This window comes from Cygnus atratus, chromosome 1 (genome assembly GCF_013377495.2).
Source record: "Cygnus atratus isolate AKBS03 ecotype Queensland, Australia chromosome 1, CAtr_DNAZoo_HiC_assembly, whole genome shotgun sequence".
Taxonomy (NCBI): domain Eukaryota; kingdom Metazoa; phylum Chordata; class Aves; order Anseriformes; family Anatidae; genus Cygnus; species Cygnus atratus.
Genome location: NC_066362.1, coordinates 208,152,584 through 208,169,990, shown reverse-complemented (window position 1 = coordinate 208,169,990; position 17,407 = coordinate 208,152,584). Strand labels below are relative to the sequence as shown.

Genomic DNA, 17,407 nt, shown 5'->3' with positions numbered 1-17,407 from the left:
TCCTGATACATAGAATGGGTGCAAGGTGGAAGATCATGTTGGCCAGGGGGATCTTTTATGTTGCTGCTTCACAAAAATTTGTTTTAAAGAACTGGAATATCATAATAAAGAGTAGTTATTTTTTAACATACAAACAGCACTGTCATCCAATGAAGGTTTAAAGACAAAGTTCAAAACTGATGTCCAGGAAGTGTTCTGCTATTCAGGACTTCCAAAATGGTTTGTTCAGTTGAGGTTCTCCAGCATATCTGATTTGCTGACAGAATGAGGTGCTCTCACAAAACGCACCGAGTTATGGTGAGGTGTGCTAATGCCTTTTGACTGCATAGAACTCAGTTCAGTGAGATTTATTTGCCAAAGTCTGGTTCTGAATCCCGGGCTGTGCGACCAGGTTCTTTGTATATAGCTGTTGACTTTGGATCGTATGTCATGTTGTCATTATGTTAAAATTAGGACAAGCTGCATAATGCAACTGCTCCGTGGTAGGAGTTGGCTCACATGGAAAATAATTCAGAACATTGCGACCTGTGTTTCTTCTTTCTTCTCCAGACTCTCAGAATCTTCCTTCAAGGTTCATGTGGAGAAAGTGAGCGTAAAACAAAGGAAGATGGACAGAGACAAACAGTTGTATCTCATCCCTCTGGAGATAAAGCTGAAACACAGCACTGTCCATATGGATGAGCAGTGTCCTCTTCTAGCACCCAATCCAGGAGTTTCTGTTATCCATGACTATGCTGACTGGGTTAGAAAGGCATCTGAGGATCCTGCTGTGACAGAAAGTGAGTGTTGAATAATTCTTTTCATAGTGATAGCAATAAATCTGGAGAACTGTCCAGTTCAGGTTAATTTCAAGTTACATCAGAGCAGTTGAATGTCAATAAAACAAAAACTGACTTTACCTCAGCGTTCTTTCTGAAAGCATAAATGTGTGTGTTTGCATTTAGGTGGCTAATTGACTTCCTGCATTGACTTGTAACGTGGTATCTTACTAGATTACGTTAAAAACATCGTGACTCTTTTCTAAATATTCTTCTGGTTTTACTCCTTATGACTGGATAACTCTGTACTCACAGCTGTTGTGAAGCACTGGTGCTTGACATGGACGTTATGTGAAGCAATCTGGGGGAACTTGAAGGGGTTGGACGCCAGCCTGGAGGAACCCAGTGAATACAACCTAGCCCTGGAACGCAGGAGAGCCTTCTCTCGCTGGCTGTCAGAGACTGCTGCGGGACGAATTGATGAGGAGGTCTCTTTGTCCCGACATGATAGCCACGTAGAGGCCGTGTTCAGCTTCCTTACTGGGAGGAGAATTGGCGAGGCTTGCAGACTGGCACAGCAGTCTGGTAAGATGCTTGAGTCTTGTTTTTTCAGGGTTGAAGTGGGAGGTAAAGATACAAAGAAAACTTAGACTTCGGGAGCTCCTAGTGAGTAACTAGTCACTCTGAATACTGAGTTTTCTATGTGAGATGCTCACTAAGGTAGAGTCTGGCTTATCTACTGCACACAGATTGGATTGTATTCATAGAGGCTTTCTTGTTGGCTCTCTTAGAGTTGGAAAGTGTATTGCATTTGGAACTTTTTTTTTCATAGCATATTCTCTGAATGTTCTTTACTTTTAATTGAGCTTCTGTTAAGCTACTTATGTGTGTTTAAAAAAATGCATATTTTCAGATCTTAATAGCTAGTTTCTTCTTGGTCTCTTACATCAGCTTAAATCTCAAAACTTTTCCATTCATTTGGCCTTGTTTGGGAAGTCTGTCCTTCCTATTCCTTTGTCTTCCTCCCCTCCCATTTTATTAGGTGTTTATGGAGTGGCTTAATTCACAAGGGACTAGATAATTGTGCAGCTGTAAGCTGAGCAAAGGGCTCAGAAACAAGCAGCTGTGGCACAGACATGTCCGCAATGTGCTGTTGTCTCCTGTTCCAGGTGACCACCGGCTTGCTCTGCTCCTCTCCCAGCTAGCAGGCAGCCAGCCCCTCCGCGACCTCCTCACCATGCAGCTGGTGGACTGGCACAGGCTGCAGGCAGACTGCTTCATCCAGGAAGAGAGACTGCGCATCTTTGCACTGCTTGCAGGGAAACCTGTAAGTTCTGCTACACTGTTGTTCTGTCGTTAATTTGACTTCCACTTCCTGACAGCAGTAAGTTCAGGTTTTAAGAGTCAACCCTGGCATGTGCTGTAGGAAAGAAGTACAATGTGTTGACCTGCTGGGTTTTTTTGCTTGTTTTACTAATGGCATCTCTCACTGTTGCGTTTTGCTCCCTTTTGGTCTAGTACGTACCAACCATTGTGTGGTAAGTTTGACTTAAGTTAGTAATTTATTTCTTTAGGTGTGGCAGCTCTCTGAGAGAATAAGTATCAACGTGTGCTCGCAGCTGGACTGGAAGCGTTGCATGGCTGTCCATCTCTGGTACCTGCTTCCTCCAACAGCTTCTATTTCCCAGGCCCTTGCCATGTACGAGTCAGCGTTTCAGGTAGGTCAACATGCCTGGGTAAAAGGAGATTTCACTCGGTACCACTGACTGTCTGGTGCTGCACAGAGACTTCTGTGAGCAGTCAAGTAGTGCTGCTGAGGTGCTGAGTATGGATTTGTTACTTTAGTTGTCACAGCATCAGATTCCTTCACCCCTCTTGGAGATGAGTTTCTGCAGCAGTTTTCTTTGATAAGGATCTTCCTTTTCCCCTCTGTGTGATGGAAATAAACCCCTGGGGCTGGACGTGTTGGTAGTTCGAGTCACAGTCTTGAACCTTAGGACCTGCTCTTTAGGTTGTTGCGTTAGTGACTTATTTCAAGCATACCTCCCGCTTGTTTTCAGTGTTTCCAGCTGTTTGGCAGCTTGACAAAATTAGAACAGTGTGGAGCGACCACCAGCAGGAAGGCCATTTGGACTAGGTATAGCCAGTCAGTTTTCCCCATGAGGTGATAAATATACGGCTGCCTGCTAAAATAGTCATTGCCAAACCACCCGCCCTCTGTTACACTTCTTGTCCCTGCAGCAGATGTGGAAGCTGTCCTACAGGCACTGTGTGGCTGCATGTTACGCAACCTTTGTTTATTGCTGTACACTGGAAAGAACAAGTTTCAGTTTTACCATGGCTTGAACTTAAGATAATGCTACTAAGTTAGAATTTGGGAGTGGTTTCCAGTGCCCAGTAAAATGGCTCTTGCCAACTGTCTGCGTCCAGTGGTGCCACTTAACTGTCTAAACTCTGCTTCAGAGAGAGAGAAGTCTTGCAGAGATGCACCGTCTTTCATTTGATCAAGTCATATGTGGTTTTCCAGCTCTAAAACTGTTCAGGAACATGGGTGGTATGTGTGAGAACTGAGTGTCTCTCCACACAGTGGCTTTCAAAAGCGTAGTGTGAGATGCGGTTAAACCTGCAAAAGCACTTTGCATTTAGTTTTTTCTTCTTAGTATTGTGTTAGTATGTAATTACTTATGTAGTCTTAAAGTGCAGATGGACTAGGGTGCACCTTCTGCTCTGGAGCGGAAAGCCTGCTCATCAGTCTGCTGAGCTCTGTGGAATTCAGAATGTGTTGTGTTCAAAGTATTGTCTCTAAACTTTTTGTTTAGAACACACCAGAGTCTGAAAAATATGCCTGCTGCCCCCTGCCTCCTTACCTAGAAGGTTCTGGTTGTGTAATTGAAGAAGACGATAATGCAGGAAGACCTCTGAGAGATGTCTGTTTCCATTTGTTAAAGCTCTACAGTGACAGGTACGTGGGTAAATGGTTCAAAACTATTCAGAAAAACCTTGTGAAGGCAGTGACTAATGGGGTTCCCAAACGAGGGGTATGAAATGAACTCCAGTGTTCACTGAACCACTTGGAAATAGGCAAAAATCTGCCTTGAGTGTACAGAATCACAGAATGTGCTGCTGCTGTCACTGCTGGTGGTGTAGATGATTGAACTCAAGTTTAGGAACACGTTTGCATTTTTCTGATGTGCTTTCTGCAACTTTCTGCAATAATCTTACCTTCATTGTAGTTGTCTTACTTGAAGGCATTGAGAAATCTGCAGGAGGAGCTCGTACAAAATAAAAAGTGGTGACAGTCTGGATGCAGACTCGAAGAGCAAAAGGATTTTAACAGCTGCTCGTATCTTAAAAAAAAAAATAATAATAAATCCACACACAACTTGCATAATAATTGGAGGTGGGGGAAGGAGAGGAACTAAATGGCATCAGTATTTCTGATTTTGTTTGGACACAGCTATTTATGTTGCAAATGTTTTTCTCTACAGGCACTATGACCTTGACCAGCTGCTGGATCCAAGAAGTATAACATCTGACCCTGTGGACTGTCGTCTCAGCTGGCACCTGTGGGAGGTGCTCAGAGCCCTGAACTACACCCACCTCTTCAAGCAGGGGCAGGGAGTGCTGAATGCTAGCTATGCTGCCCAGCTTGAAAGCGAAGGCCTTTGGGAATGGGCTGTTTTTATACTGCTGCACGAGCCTGATACTCAGTGAGTGAAAGCTTTTCTTTATTATTTACAATGCCAAAAAAAACCACCATCAATTGTTCTGTTCTATAGACATGGCATGTATACCGTAATTACTATAGCTTCTCTCATGACGTTGGAGCTGCAAGCTAGAGAACTCAGTGCCAACTGTAAAAAGTGTGTCAGGTTACACAGTGGTGTGCATAATTCTGCTTAGTTACGTGTCTTGTCTTGTCAGACGTTAAGTAGCATTGTACTGTAACAACTATAACTCCTGAACTGTTCCGTAGAAACGGATCAGGATATCAAAATGAGTGAGATCTGCTTATCCTCTCTGGCTCAGGAAGCTTACTACATTCAGGAACTTTGCCTGAAAACATGATGAATGCAAAATATTGCATCTATTCTAATTGGAGCTGAACAGAAACAAGTGTGGTTTGAAGGGAAACCTTGTGAGTCACAAAAATACATGTTTTGCTTCTATTGTGAAATATATAGTGAACAAAAAATTGTCTTAAACTTGTAAATAATAGCAAGAGACACCCTTCCCCAAATGAGGCTATTGGTGTTTACAGTTGCAATTAATACATTGCATCAGATTATTTTTTTTCAGCCGTTACTTCAAATAAGGCTTGTATATTACTTTTAGGGTCATGAATCGTGTTAAAATAGTCTTAAGCTACAACATTTATGATGTTGCAAAGCACTAGTGATGACCTCTTTTAGTGTTTAACAGGTGTTGAAGTAACACAGTTGATTGTAGAACTTTTCTTAGGATCTAAAGTAAGACTGCTAAAGGCCTGGCGAGGCTGGCTCACCGCCTGTAGCGCCTGTGCCTCTGCTGTAGCCCAAGTGTAATGGAGTCTGCTGCTGCTTTCAGTCGTCAGTTACTTGTGTTGAGGCGCATCTTCTGGTGGTGGGACACAAAGGATTGCGTGTTGGAATGATGACCTGTTCTCTCTTCCCACCAGCGTACGTGAAAAGGCAGTGCGAGAACTCTTAAATCGGCACTGCGTTCTGTCTGAGACACCCGAATCGTGGGCCAAGGAGACCTTTCTGACAAAAAGGCTCTGCGTCCCTGCCGAGTGGATTCATGAAGCAAAGGCTGTTCGAGCAAGGATGGAGGGTGACAAGCATAAAGAAGCCCTCTTCTTGTTCAAGGCTGGGCACTGGAACCAATGTCACAAGCTTGTTGTCAGGCATTTAGCCTCAGGTGAGTCTATTCCTGTTTGTTTTTTTTCCCATTCTGAACAGTACACACAAATAGAATTGGAAAGAAAGTCGTTGGGTTTTCGATAATGTGAAGCAGTAAGACTGTTTCTAGCAAGAGGGGCAGTACAGAGTGGCTGGCTGTTTCAAAATAGCTCTCATTTGGTACCTGGCACGATGATTCATCACTGCAAACATGTGAGAAGAGTAGTGCTGAACCTCCTGCACGCTCACCTTCCTGTGCCGGAGGTGCCTCGGGGAACAAGGGCAGCAGTAGCATTCCTGGAGTGCTGATCCTATGGGTGTCCCTGTTCTAGGAAATGGAATGGCCTTAGGCTTGTCTTTTGTAGGTCATAAATCAGGTAAACACTTGTGGTCATGGCTGATAGTCACGGAATTAGGAAACTGACAGTGCAGTAGACAGCTGTTTTCTTTAATAATCAATATCACTGACTTGATAAGAAACCCCGTTGCTCAGTTACTTCTGTTTGCTCTCTTTAGATGCTATTATTAATGAGAACTACAAGTACCTAAAAGGATTCCTGGAAGACCTCTCCTCTCCTGAACGCAGCGTGCTCATCCAGGACTGGGAGGTGGCAGGGCTGGTCTATCTAGATTACATTCGTGTTATCGAGATGGTTGATAGGATTCAACAGGTAACAAACTGAAACGGGTGTTTTCTTTCCTACCTGTTTTTCTTTATTACCATTTGGAAGCTTATACAGAACCTCGTTTTTAGAGAAACCTTTTCCTCACTGTTCATTGCTAACTTAGTGTTTCTGTTACAGACACTAGCAGGCAGAATTTCATGCATCTCTGAAAATATAAAGAGAGATGGTGGTAATGTGAAAATATGATGTGGTCTCTGCCCTGAAAACCTGCTGTTACGTGGCATGGCAGTGAGATAAGTGCAAGAGGAGGAACAAAGCTAGCAGTTAGCTAATTAACGAGGAGTCTGTGTGTCAGGCCCATTTAATTCAGTTCCAGACTTCTTGTTTCCCTGCTTAAGGCATTGAATTCAAACAGGCTGCAACACGTTGTCTTCTGTCGGACAGATTCAGCTTGGAATGAACTCAGGCAGTGATCCTTGTAAAAGGCTTTGGATGCACTGAGGCTGACTGTCTACTCTTACGTGTGCTTTCAGCTGGATTGCTCCGCATATGAGCTGGAGCGTTTGCATACCAAAGTGACGTCGCTGTGCAACAGGATAGAGCAGATACAGTGCCACAACGCGAAGGACCGGCTGGCTCAGTCAGGTATGGTACCACCAATATCGAGCACCCTGCTGGGAAAGCCAGTTTAAAACCTGATCCAGCTAGCACTGGCTGTCGCCCAGGCTGCTGGTGTCTGTTTCTTGGCCTGTGCAGAAAAGGAAGCCTGTAGCTGGTGAAGTGAGCTGTGTTTTGCTTTAATGGTTCCGGTACATGCAGCTACTGTTTCTTTGTAACAAACTGTCTTTGTTTCAGGCAGTTTTTGTTACCTGGCTAATTTGGCTTCCAGTGCCTCGTCTCTTAAAGCCGTCTCTGGTTAAGCAGTGAAGTGTCTTGTCCTTACTTAGTGTTACAGTGCCAGATAAAACGTGAGCTTACCTGCAGAAAAACATCTGCTCTGAAGAATAAGGCCAAATGTTGATTATGCTCAGGGAGGAAGTCTGTCTGGAGTTGAGATTCACTGCTGGAGCTGAGAAAAGACGAAGTCGTAGCAGGGCATAGGTTTACCAACCCAGCCAAATGCCTTTGCTCAAGAATTGTCTCTTGAGTTGTAGTTAAGTGCATTCCTCAACGAGGTGTAAGCTCACAGGTGTTCGCGTGCTAGCTCCCATTGTGGAGTGCGGTATGGGGTGTGCATAAACACTGACCTTCCTGCTCTTTCCAGACATGGCCAAGCGCATTGCTAACCTGCTCAGGGTGGTCCTCAGCCTGCAGCACACCCCAGAGCCCATCTCTGACTCCACCCCTGCTGTGCAGCGCGTCCCCCTTCGCCTGCTTGCTCCCCACATTGGACGGCTGCCGATGCCAGAGGACTATGCCTTGGAGGAGCTGCGTGGTCTCACCCAGTCTTACTTACGGGAGCTGACAGTAGTGACTCAGTGAGGACGAATCTCTTCACGGACAGACAGGTTTTTACCATTTGCTCACCCTTTCCCTGCTCTAAGGGTAAGCATTCCCTTGGCAGCAGCCTCCAGCCACACCGGTTTTTCCATAGAGGTATTAAAGTGGCTTTAGTACGTGGGCTATGGCAGGAATTTTTGTAACCTGGGGGACCAGCGAGACCCCGTTGGGCCTTGCTGGCTGGCACCCTCAACTACATGACACTTTCCAAGAATTAATAAAATCCCTCTTGTAGAACCTGACTGCAGGTGAGATTGTGCCTGTGGAGGGGGTACAGAGGGGGCTTCATCTCCTGGCAGATCCGTTTTACTCCTTGGTTGCGGCACAGAGGATGGTGAAGCAAGTTCTGGGACAGTTCGTCTTGGGCATGCCCGCTTCGGCGGGACTGCGCCTGTTACTGCCGAGCCTTTGGTACCTGAACTGACCAAGGATAAGCTTTAACTGGGGCTTTACGTTAAACGTTTGCTCTGTGGGTGGGGGGTGGGAGAAGAAACTAACTTCAGAAGACTTGTCTTTGCCTGCGTTCTCTTGCTAAGTTGGACACCTGCAAGTGTGGTGTTTCTCATTTCTCCATCCTCCATCTCCAAAACCCAAGAAGGCTACTTCTCTGCCTCAGAGGGGGAGCTGACACCTACGTGTGTGCCTTACGGTGTGCTCTGTGCTGTCCACGCCTCTGAAGACAGACATCTGGGCCCCACACGCAGCGTGTTGTCACCATGCAGTAAAACACAGGAGCTTGTCCCAATACCCGCTGTGCTTCAGGACCCCAGGCCAGGCGCTTCTGATCGGAGGGGACAAATTCTGCACAAGTTATGCCCAAAGGTCGGTCACGCGTGCCCACGGAGCAAGCAGCCCGGGAGCTCCGGGCTGCCTCTTCACAGCCACGCGTGAGGCAGGTGCCCATGTAGACGAGCACCACAGCACTCTGCCATGCACACCGGCGCGGTGCTTGCCGGAGCCAGGCTGCCTGAGGGGCACGGTGCCCGCGCAGCCCCTCCGACCGACGCGCGTAGCCGGGAGCCTGCCGTCATCTCTGTGCTTGCTGCGTAGCTGGGTTACATCGAGTGGAGCCGCCGTCAGCGTAAGAACATCCCGCGAGTGAACAGCTGGCAATGTCAATTTGCTCTAGTGTGTACAGTCTTCACTGTTACTGTGTTTAGAAACCGACTATTTTTGGAAGAAAAAAAGCTGTCTGTTGGTCTGCTCTGATTTCAGGGTTACTGCAGCACTGCCTCCTGCCACAGCTAGCCAGCCGCTGGTGGCAGTGGCCTCGAGCCTGCTCGGTGCTGCTTTGCATTGGCTCGTTGAAGGTCTTTATGCATGAGGATTATGTAAAGGTTTTTATTAAAAGTTATAAATAAAATGATCTAGATTATTTTCCTGTCTTTTTGAAAACAATAAATAAAATGTTTATAGTATTCCCACCGTTTTCTTTGCTTTTTAATAAGGCTTCAGTTCCACAGGCATGGGTCCTGTGGTTTGTTTCGGCTGAGTGATTTGGGCTCGGTGGCGGTGGGCAGGTGCTGGCTCTTTAGGAAGGTCGGACCCTGAGAGAAGGGAAGGAGTGTGAGAAAAATCTCAATTTTCTCAGACAGGAACTTCTGTGAAGTTGTTTTATTTGCAATTGCAGTGGTGGGCGTCCTGCAAGCCGGAGTGCCCAGCAAAAATACATCCTAACCTCATATTCCCTGTTACCCAACACCTGATTTCTCCCGTTTCCTCATTGACTGAGTACTATGGGTTCACAACCCCCTTGACACACTTCTATACCATAGATGTGCAATTTTATTTCACCAACAGTTAATTTCTCCTTTCCCTTTTTTTCCCTTCTTTTCTCGTGACTAGAGGGCCTGTGATTTTAGTTTTTACTGATTTCCCGCTGCTCATCCTGTTTTTCCTAGACATCCTCCTTGTTTTGGGACAGCGGGAGGGCCTTCCCCTTACCTGCTTAACGTACTCCCCCCTGCTATGCCACTGCCATGCCTGCACAATCCCATTTGGATACGCCAGTTTAGTGGATTTTTCTGTTGCAAAAACACAACTTTCTTTCTCACACGAGGCAAACACAAGGGCTGGAAGAAGGGATGGGTGACCTGGGAGGAATGGAGAGGCTCTGAGCGTGTGGGGCTGGCATGAGGAACACCAAAGCCCCCCGGAGCTGAATCTTTTGGGGGATGTGAAGAACAACAGGAACAGACTTCCTGTACGTCACCAGCAGCAGTTAGCCTAGGAGAAACGTGGGTGCGCTGTGGGATGGGGATGTGATCACAACAGACTTGGAAAAGGTGCTGGATGGCCTCGTCCCTGCGTGTATGGGTGAGGCTGGTCTTCAGCAGCCCCAGCTCCCTGAGGCTGGGGGAAAGGCTGGGGCAAGGACCTCTGGCGGATGAGGTTGAGGAGTGCTCAAACTGGGACCCGACTGGGTGCCCCCGTAAGCCCTGAGGGAGCTGGCCTGCGGCAGCGGCCACTCTGATACCTGTGAAAGGCCCTGGCCACAGGGGGCTTCCTGCGGAGACTCAGAGGTGAGCAAGAGCCCGTCTGTCTGCCTTCAAGCAGGGGAGCTGGGCAGCCTCTCCTCTGTCCCCAGAAAGGCAACGGAGAAGGTTCGGATGAGGCGATCTCCGGGGATCCCGGCCACCTGCAACTCTGACGGGTGGAAGTGGTGGCTCCTGAGCAGGCCCCTCCACCTTGGGCTGAAGTTTTGGACTCGTGGATCATTTTTTTAACAAAAGTTCAGTGCTCACCTGCAGTCGGGAAGGGGATGGACAAGGAGCAAACAAACCTGCGGTGGTGTGGCGCCGACACCGGCAGTGCCAGCGCTCAGCCCGTCAGCGTGGTGTGACCACAAGCGGTACTGAGGGAAAGTCCTTGGGACTGCCGAAGGGAGACGAGGCAGAAGCCCAGGTACAGCTCAGGGCGAGCAGAAGGACGTGCTTTTCTGTGCTGCACGGAAGCTGGAACAGCTTCAACAAGGGACTGAAGGACCGCGGGTCTCCCCCCATTGCCCCGTGCTGGGGGCAGCAGCCCCCAGGGCTGGGGCTGGAGTCGGGTGCCCCGAATCCCTTGTCCCAGATACGGGTGGCAGGGTCCCCGCTCTCGGGCTGGGTGGTCACTGCCACGCTCAGGGCCAGCGCTGCGGCGGCTTCGCCCGGTGTAAAGGTGACACCCACGGCGAGGCCACGGGCACGCAGGAAGCCGGGTCGCGCCGCCTTCGCCTCCTTCCATTACGGTAATTGCCTCTCTGCAAGCCCAGCTGCTGCCCTGGCGCTCGCGTCAGGCCCCGGGGAGCAGCGTGGCTGGGACTGCGGGCGGGGGATGAATAATTCACCGCCTGGAAACAAAACCTCCAGCCTTAAAACCGATCGGGCTCTGCTTGGCATCTGCTGCTGGGGATTAGCATAGGAAGGGTGCCAAGGGGGTGCTGCGGGAGCGGGAGGAGATGAGCGACACAGGGACCCCGCTGCCACTCGCTGCTTCGCCTCCTGTATCCAAAATCCCCCAGCACTTCGGTTTGTCCCGTGTGGAGGACGGGAGCCCAAGAGGCAGCCGCAGCGCTCTCTGCAGCTCCCTGAGGAGGGGAAGCGCGGAGGGAGGTGCCGGTCTCTGCTCCCTTGTAACCGGTGGCAGAACACAGGGAATGGCACAAAGCCGCACTGGGGGGGTCGGAACGGACATTGGGAAAAATTTCTTTACCATGAGGATGGCCAAATGCTGGCACAGACTTCCCAGAGGTGGTTCCACCCGCAAGGTCTGCACCCACCCACCACTGCCTCCAGCACCTCCAACACCACCCTTTGTGGCCTCCAGGCTAGGTGACCCAGGCAGGGTGCAGCTCAACCTTCCTCCTCCTCCTCCTCCTCCTCCTACTTCTTCTCCTCCTTCTCCTCCTCCTCCATCACTGGAGGCCATTGCTGGCCTCCCTGGGGCAGGGGCTGTGCCCGGTTTGGGCTTTTTCCCCATACAAAGCCTTTCGGGGCATCTCTCGCCCATTGGTTTCGGCCATGTGCCTTTCTCACGTTCCCCACGTCGGGGCAGCCTCCGTCCCCAACCCTGACGTCAGCCAGCGCCGAGCCCTTAAATGCTGCACCAAAACCCTCCCCGGCTCCTGGGAGATGCTGCGTGAGGAGGGGCTGGCGGGCACAACCCGCACACACAGCAGGTGACACCCGCGATGTCCCCAGCGCCTGGCACCTGACGGCCCCGGGAGCACGAGGATGGAGCCGGGCGCTCGCCTGCCCGGGTGGCTGCTGGCGCTCAGCCTTGCCAGCACCGTCCTGGCCCCAGGTAAGCACCTTGGGAAGGTGTCGGTGCCAGGGCTGCCACCTGCCAGCCTGAACTGGGACCAGCAGGGCCCCAGTTCAATAAACTGGGTGAGCGGAGCAAACCCCCTGGGAGCTGCAGGCAGTGGGCAGGGTCTGCCCTGGGCCCCCACTGCCCGGTCCCAGCCCCGGGGGCTCTGGGGAGCGGGGACTCACCGTGGGCTGTGCTGCAGCTCCATCGCCTGCACGGAGCAGCCCGGGCTCCGGCACTGCTGGCGGCGATGCCCAGCTCTGTAAGCGCGTCTCGCCCGGTGCCTGCCGCCCGTGAAACGCAATCCAGCTCGTCCAGCTTCCAGCAAAGACAGGACAGGCGCCAGCCGCTGCCCTGGCCTGGGGGCTCTCATTAGCCAAGAAATGGCCCTAAAGGGGGGGCTGGGGTGGGGGGAACAGATCCCTTCTCCCCACCCCTGTGCTGGGGTGCTTCCTCCCCCCAGGAGCCAGAGCTCCTCCTGGCTTTGGTGGGACCAGGAACAGAAATAATAGAAATAACAGGAATCATAGAAAACAATAGAAATATTTGGCAAATAGGAGAAAGATTTGTTCAACGGCATGGAGCTGTAACAGGAGTCAGCCTGGGTGTTAGGAAAAGGTTCTTCACAGAGAGGTGGTCGGGCACTGGGACAGGCTCCCCAGGGCAGTGGGCACAGCACTGAGTTGGACTCGATGATCCTCATGGGTCCCTTCCAACTTGGGATATTCCATGACTCTATGATTCTTAGTGTTTGAACAATGCTCTCGGACATAGGGTCTGATTTTTGGGTGCTCCTGTGTGGAGACAGGAGTCGGACTCGATCCTTGTGGGTCCCTTCCAGCTGAGGAGATTCTGAGATTCTTTGGTTCTGTGATTATATGAAAAAAAAAACAAATTTTGGGGTTGGGCTGCCAGAAATAGGGGATGGGGAATGGGGGAGCCAGTGCACGGGGTTGTCACAGGCAGGGACTTTGGCTCAGCTTGGGCATCCCTGGAGGGTGGCGAGGGAAGGCAAAGGTGGGGACTGGACTGGGGGGCATGGGGGTCCCAGCAGCAGTGCTGGGCAGGATGTGGTGGGGTACCAGCCGTGGGGAGGGGGTCGGTGTCCCCATGCTTGCCGTCGCACCTCTTCACCCCGTGTCGGGTCCCGCAGGCTGCGGGGGCGCGCAGGGCAGGCTCGCCCACAAGCTGCTCCACGACCTCTTCACCAACTACTCCAGCGCCCTGCGCCCCGCGGAGGACACGGACCGGGCGCTCAACGTCACCCTGCAGGTCACCCTGTCCCAGATCATCGACATGGTGAGCACCGGCACCCGGCCAGCACCGGCACGCCTCTGTCCCCGGCACCGGCATGCCTCTGTCCCCATCACGCTCCTGGCACCACACGCCTGGGCTCTGCTCTGCCAGTGGGTCCTGCCCGACCCCCACGATGATGCTCAGCCCCACAAAGCAGCTCAGGCCCACAAAGCCAGCCCCACTGCCCCAAAATCAGTTCAGACCTCTTGAAATCAGCCCAGCCACACCAAAATCAGCTCAGACCATCTGAAGCCAGCTCAGACCCCTCAAAGTGGTCCAGATGCTCCCAAATCAGCTCAGACAGCTGGGAAACAGCTCAGACCTCTCAAAACCAGCTCAGACACCTCAAAACCATCCCAGCCACCCCAAATCAGTCCAGACTCCTCAAAACCAGTCCAGCAGCTCCCCAAACCAGCTCAAGCCTCTTGAAACCAGTTCATATCCCCGCCAAACCAGCTCAAACCCTACAACCTCAGCACAACCCCCTGGACACCATCTCAGCCCCTCAAAGCCCTTGTGCACATGGGGGGGCTGCAGGTGGTGCTGGGGCCGGTGCCCGTGCCCACCCTCCGCCCTCACAGGACGAGAGGAACCAGGTCCTCACCTCCTACCTGTGGGTCCGCCAGGCCTGGCTGGACGCCCACCTCACCTGGGACAAGGACGCCTACGGCGGCATCGACAGCATCCGCATCCCCAGCAGCTACGTCTGGAGGCCGGACATCGTCCTCTACAACAAGTGGGTCGCGCTCGCCCCTGCCGCTCCCCGACCCAGGGGGGCTGCAGGGGGTCATCGCAAACTTGGGGCTGGAGGAAGGGGTCCTGGGGGGGTGAGGCCATCATCCTTGCTAGGCTGGGGGGACTGAGGGGCCATCTGCAGGCGTGGGACCACCCCGAGGGACAAGGCCACCCCGGGAGGGCAGCGGGATGCTGGCGGGGTGCAGAGTGGGGGTCCCACACCAGCCCCAGCCCCCAGCCCCGCGCCCCGCTGGGGCTCAGCACCACGGCAGCTGCCCCACGGCCGCCCCTGCCCCAGCGCCGACGACCGGTTCAGCGGCTCGATGGAGACCAATGTGGTGCTGCGCTCCGACGGGCACATCATGTGGGACTCGCCCGCCATCACCAAGAGCTCCTGCAAGGTGGACGTCTCCTACTTCCCCTTCGACGGGCAGCAGTGCCGCCTCACCTTCGGCTCCTGGACCTACAACGGGAACCAGATCGACCTCCGCAACCGGCTGGATGCGGGCGACCTGACGGACTTTGTGGAGAACGTGGAGTGGGAGGTGCTGGGCATGCCGGCCACGAGGAACGTCGTCACCTACGGGTGCTGCTCGGAGCCCTACCCCGACGTCACCTACACGCTGCTGCTCAAGCGGCGCGCCTCCTTCTACATCTTCAACCTGCTCCTGCCCTGCGTCATGATCTCCTTCCTGGCGCCCCTGGGCTTCTACCTCCCGGCTGACTCGGGGGAGAAGGTCTCGCTGGGGGTGACGGTGCTGCTGGCCCTCACCGTCTTCCAGCTGCTGGTGGCGGAGAGCATGCCGCCGTCGGAGAGCGTGCCGCTCATCGGTGAGCCCTCGAGGGGCTGGGGGGTGCTGGGGACGGGGCCCTCGTGGTGAGGGGGGGTCCCTGCCCCTGCCCCTCAGCGCCACCGCCCGCCTTGCAGGGAAGTACTACATCGCCACCATGACCATGATCGCCGCCTCCACCGCGCTGACCATCTTCATCATGAACGTCCACCACTGCGGGCCGGGGGCCAGGCCGGTGCCGCCGTGGGCACGGCGCCTCATCCTGCACCACCTGGCCCGCGCCCTCTGCGTCTGCGAGGTTGGCGAGAGCTGCAGCAGCCCCCGGCAGGCGGGCACGGGCGGAATGGGGCCGCAGGAGCACCCTGGGGTGAGCGCCCAGCCGGGGCCGTGTCCCCGCGGCCACTGCCTCTGCCACCACCACGTGCTGCTGAGCAGCGTGGGCTACATCGCCGGCTGCTTCCGACGCCACCGAGCCGCCCAGCGCCGCGCCGGGGAGTGGAAGAAGGTGGCCAAGGTGATGGATCGCTTCTTCATGTGGGTCTTCTTCATCATGGTCTTCCTCATGAGCATGCTGGTCATCGGCAAAGCTGCCTGATGGCACCACCACACACACCACCCCGGGTGTCCCGCGGGTGGCTCATCCCTGGTACGGTCGGGGGCTCCGGAGCAGGTACAGTGGGGACAGTGGTGACAGATGGGGGCTCCAGAAGTGCTGGGGAGGTGTTGGGAGCCCCCCCCTATGCCGGGGGGCTGAGCCTGGGGGTCCTGGCTGGGGTGAGTCCCTGTCCCCACTGGTGCTCGATGCACTGTGCCCCACGGACCCGGGTGCAGAAATCAAAGTGGGAATAAACCCTGCAGCGTGCGTCTCCTGGCTTCTGCCTCCTGCCTGGGGTGGGCAGAGCCTTTCCTGGGGGGCTGCGTGCGTGGGTGTGGATGTATACATGTAGGTATACATGGGCAGGCAGGGCACTGCTATCGGTGCAGCCCACGTCACCCCCAAAACCCCACAACCCCCCCACTCCCTCTTCTCATAAGCCCAGGGCTGCACTTTGCAGGGCGCTGGAGCACCAGGGATTTGCTCCAGGGGCGCCCATTTACTGCTGAGCTCAGCCTCAGGGGCTTCTGGAGAAAGAGGAGGGGGGGGCAGCACAGCCAAGTGCAGATGAGTGGGGGCACCAGTGATGGCTCCCAGGGCCACCAGCATGCTGCTGGTGCAGGGTGCGCGTGCAGCCAGGCTGGTGTGGCGGGGAGAAACACGGCTGAAGAGGAATACAGAACACGAATTGAGAGACTTGAGGTGGGTCATGCTCATGCGTGAGCCCCCCCCCCCCAGGCTCCCGCAGCCCCTTTCCCAGCCTGGCCACGTCCCTCTGGAGGCCAGCACAACCCTGTGAGATACCAGCTCGTTTCGTGACCACCAGATGTGGCCAGCGCCAGCCCATCTTTGCTGTGTTTGACTCCGGGGATGGGGAAATGAACAGCCACACCCCGTGAAGGAGAAACCCTTTAATGGGCTGAGCCCGAAGGAGCACTGCGAGCCTGTCCTGGTGCTTGGCCCCCTGCTCGGGGCCAGAGGAGCCCACCGACCCTGTAGGACCAGCGCTCCCAGAAGGGCAGCGAGCGGCAGCGCTGCCTCCAGCGGGCCGTCACCCACTGCCACAGCCTGGCGCAGGTCTCCTGCAGGCACTGCCCGGCCCGGCACAGCCCCACGGCCACTCGGGGCCGGACCCCACCTGTGGGCACCCAGCACGGCCCCAGGGGGCTGCTCCTGCGGGGGTCCCCCGGGATGCTCCGGTCCGGTTCCTTTGGGATGCTTCTGCCTGGATCCCCTGGGATGCTCCCGTCCGGCTGCAGCGGGAGGCTCCTGACCGTGTCCGTGTCCGTGTCCGTGCCCGTGTCCGTGCCCGTGTCCGTGCCCGTGTCCGTGTCCGTGTCCGTGCCGGTCTCCGTGTCCGTGCCCCCCCGCGGCACCTCTGTCCGGAGGCACCACTGCCACCCCCCGGTACCGAGGAGCTCCAGCCGGACGCGCACTGTCACGGGGGGCCGGGGGGGCTCCCGGGGGGGCTCCCGGCGCTCTCTCCGCCGCCGGGGGGGTCCCGGCCGGCCGTCCCCCGCCGCCCCCCGCCGCCGCGCCAGCACCGCCCGCAGCAGCCGGCAGCGGCGCTCGGTGGCGGCCCGGGAGCGGCGGGCGGCGCTCAGCAGCGCCAGGACGGGCTCCGCCGGGGCCGCCCCCCCGGGGCCGACGGGGGGCGAACGGGGCCGGGGCGGCTCCGAGCCCGCGGGGCTCCGCGCCCCGTCCCCGGGGAGGCGCTGGAGGCACGGCCCCGGGGGGCGGCGGGGGTCGGAGCCCTGCAGGGGGGGAGGTGGCGGCCGAGGCGGCTCCGGGGGTCCCGGGGGGACGAGGGCGGCCAGCTCGGCCAGTGCGCCCGGCCAGGGCTCCGGGAAGGAGTAGAGGGAGCACCGGGAGGAGGAGGAGGAGGCCAGGGACACCAGGGACGCCAGGGACGCCAGGGACGCCAGGGAGGCCAGCG

General features: G+C 54.7%; 2 protein-coding genes across 6 annotated transcripts in view; both read left to right on the top strand.

The window, feature by feature from the left end:
- The window catches only part of NUP98 (nucleoporin 98 and 96 precursor), a 37,475-nt gene extending 28,288 nt beyond the window's left edge, over positions 1-9,187 (top strand). For 2 of the 5 annotated variants that reach the window (XM_035569514.2, XM_035569510.2), the window contains exons 24-33: positions 550-779; positions 1,074-1,343; positions 1,928-2,085; positions 2,333-2,476; positions 3,578-3,720; positions 4,247-4,468; positions 5,416-5,657; positions 6,155-6,309; positions 6,798-6,909; positions 7,529-9,187. In XM_035569514.2, coding sequence (XP_035425407.1) covers positions 550-779; positions 1,074-1,343; positions 1,928-2,085; positions 2,333-2,476; positions 3,578-3,720; positions 4,247-4,468; positions 5,416-5,657; positions 6,155-6,309; positions 6,798-6,909; positions 7,529-7,746 — 1,894 coding nt within the window. In that variant the 3' untranslated portion in view covers positions 7,747-9,187. The remainder of the gene's footprint in view (positions 1-549; positions 780-1,073; positions 1,344-1,927; positions 2,086-2,332; positions 2,477-3,577; positions 3,721-4,246; positions 4,469-5,415; positions 5,658-6,154; positions 6,310-6,797; positions 6,910-7,528) is intronic. The other 3 variants (XM_035569515.2, XM_035569511.2, XM_035569513.2) reach the window with 3 other exon arrangements.
- A 2,791-nt stretch (positions 9,188-11,978) lies between these two features.
- CHRNA10 (cholinergic receptor nicotinic alpha 10 subunit) lies at positions 11,979-15,471 on the top strand. Its single transcript, XM_035569554.1, has 5 exons — positions 11,979-12,048; positions 13,208-13,353; positions 13,932-14,086; positions 14,384-14,916; positions 15,014-15,471. The coding sequence occupies exons 1-5, from the start codon at positions 11,979-11,981 to the stop codon at positions 15,469-15,471; spliced, it is 1,362 nt and encodes a 453-aa protein (XP_035425447.1).
- The last annotated feature ends 1,936 nt before the right edge of the window (positions 15,472-17,407 follow it).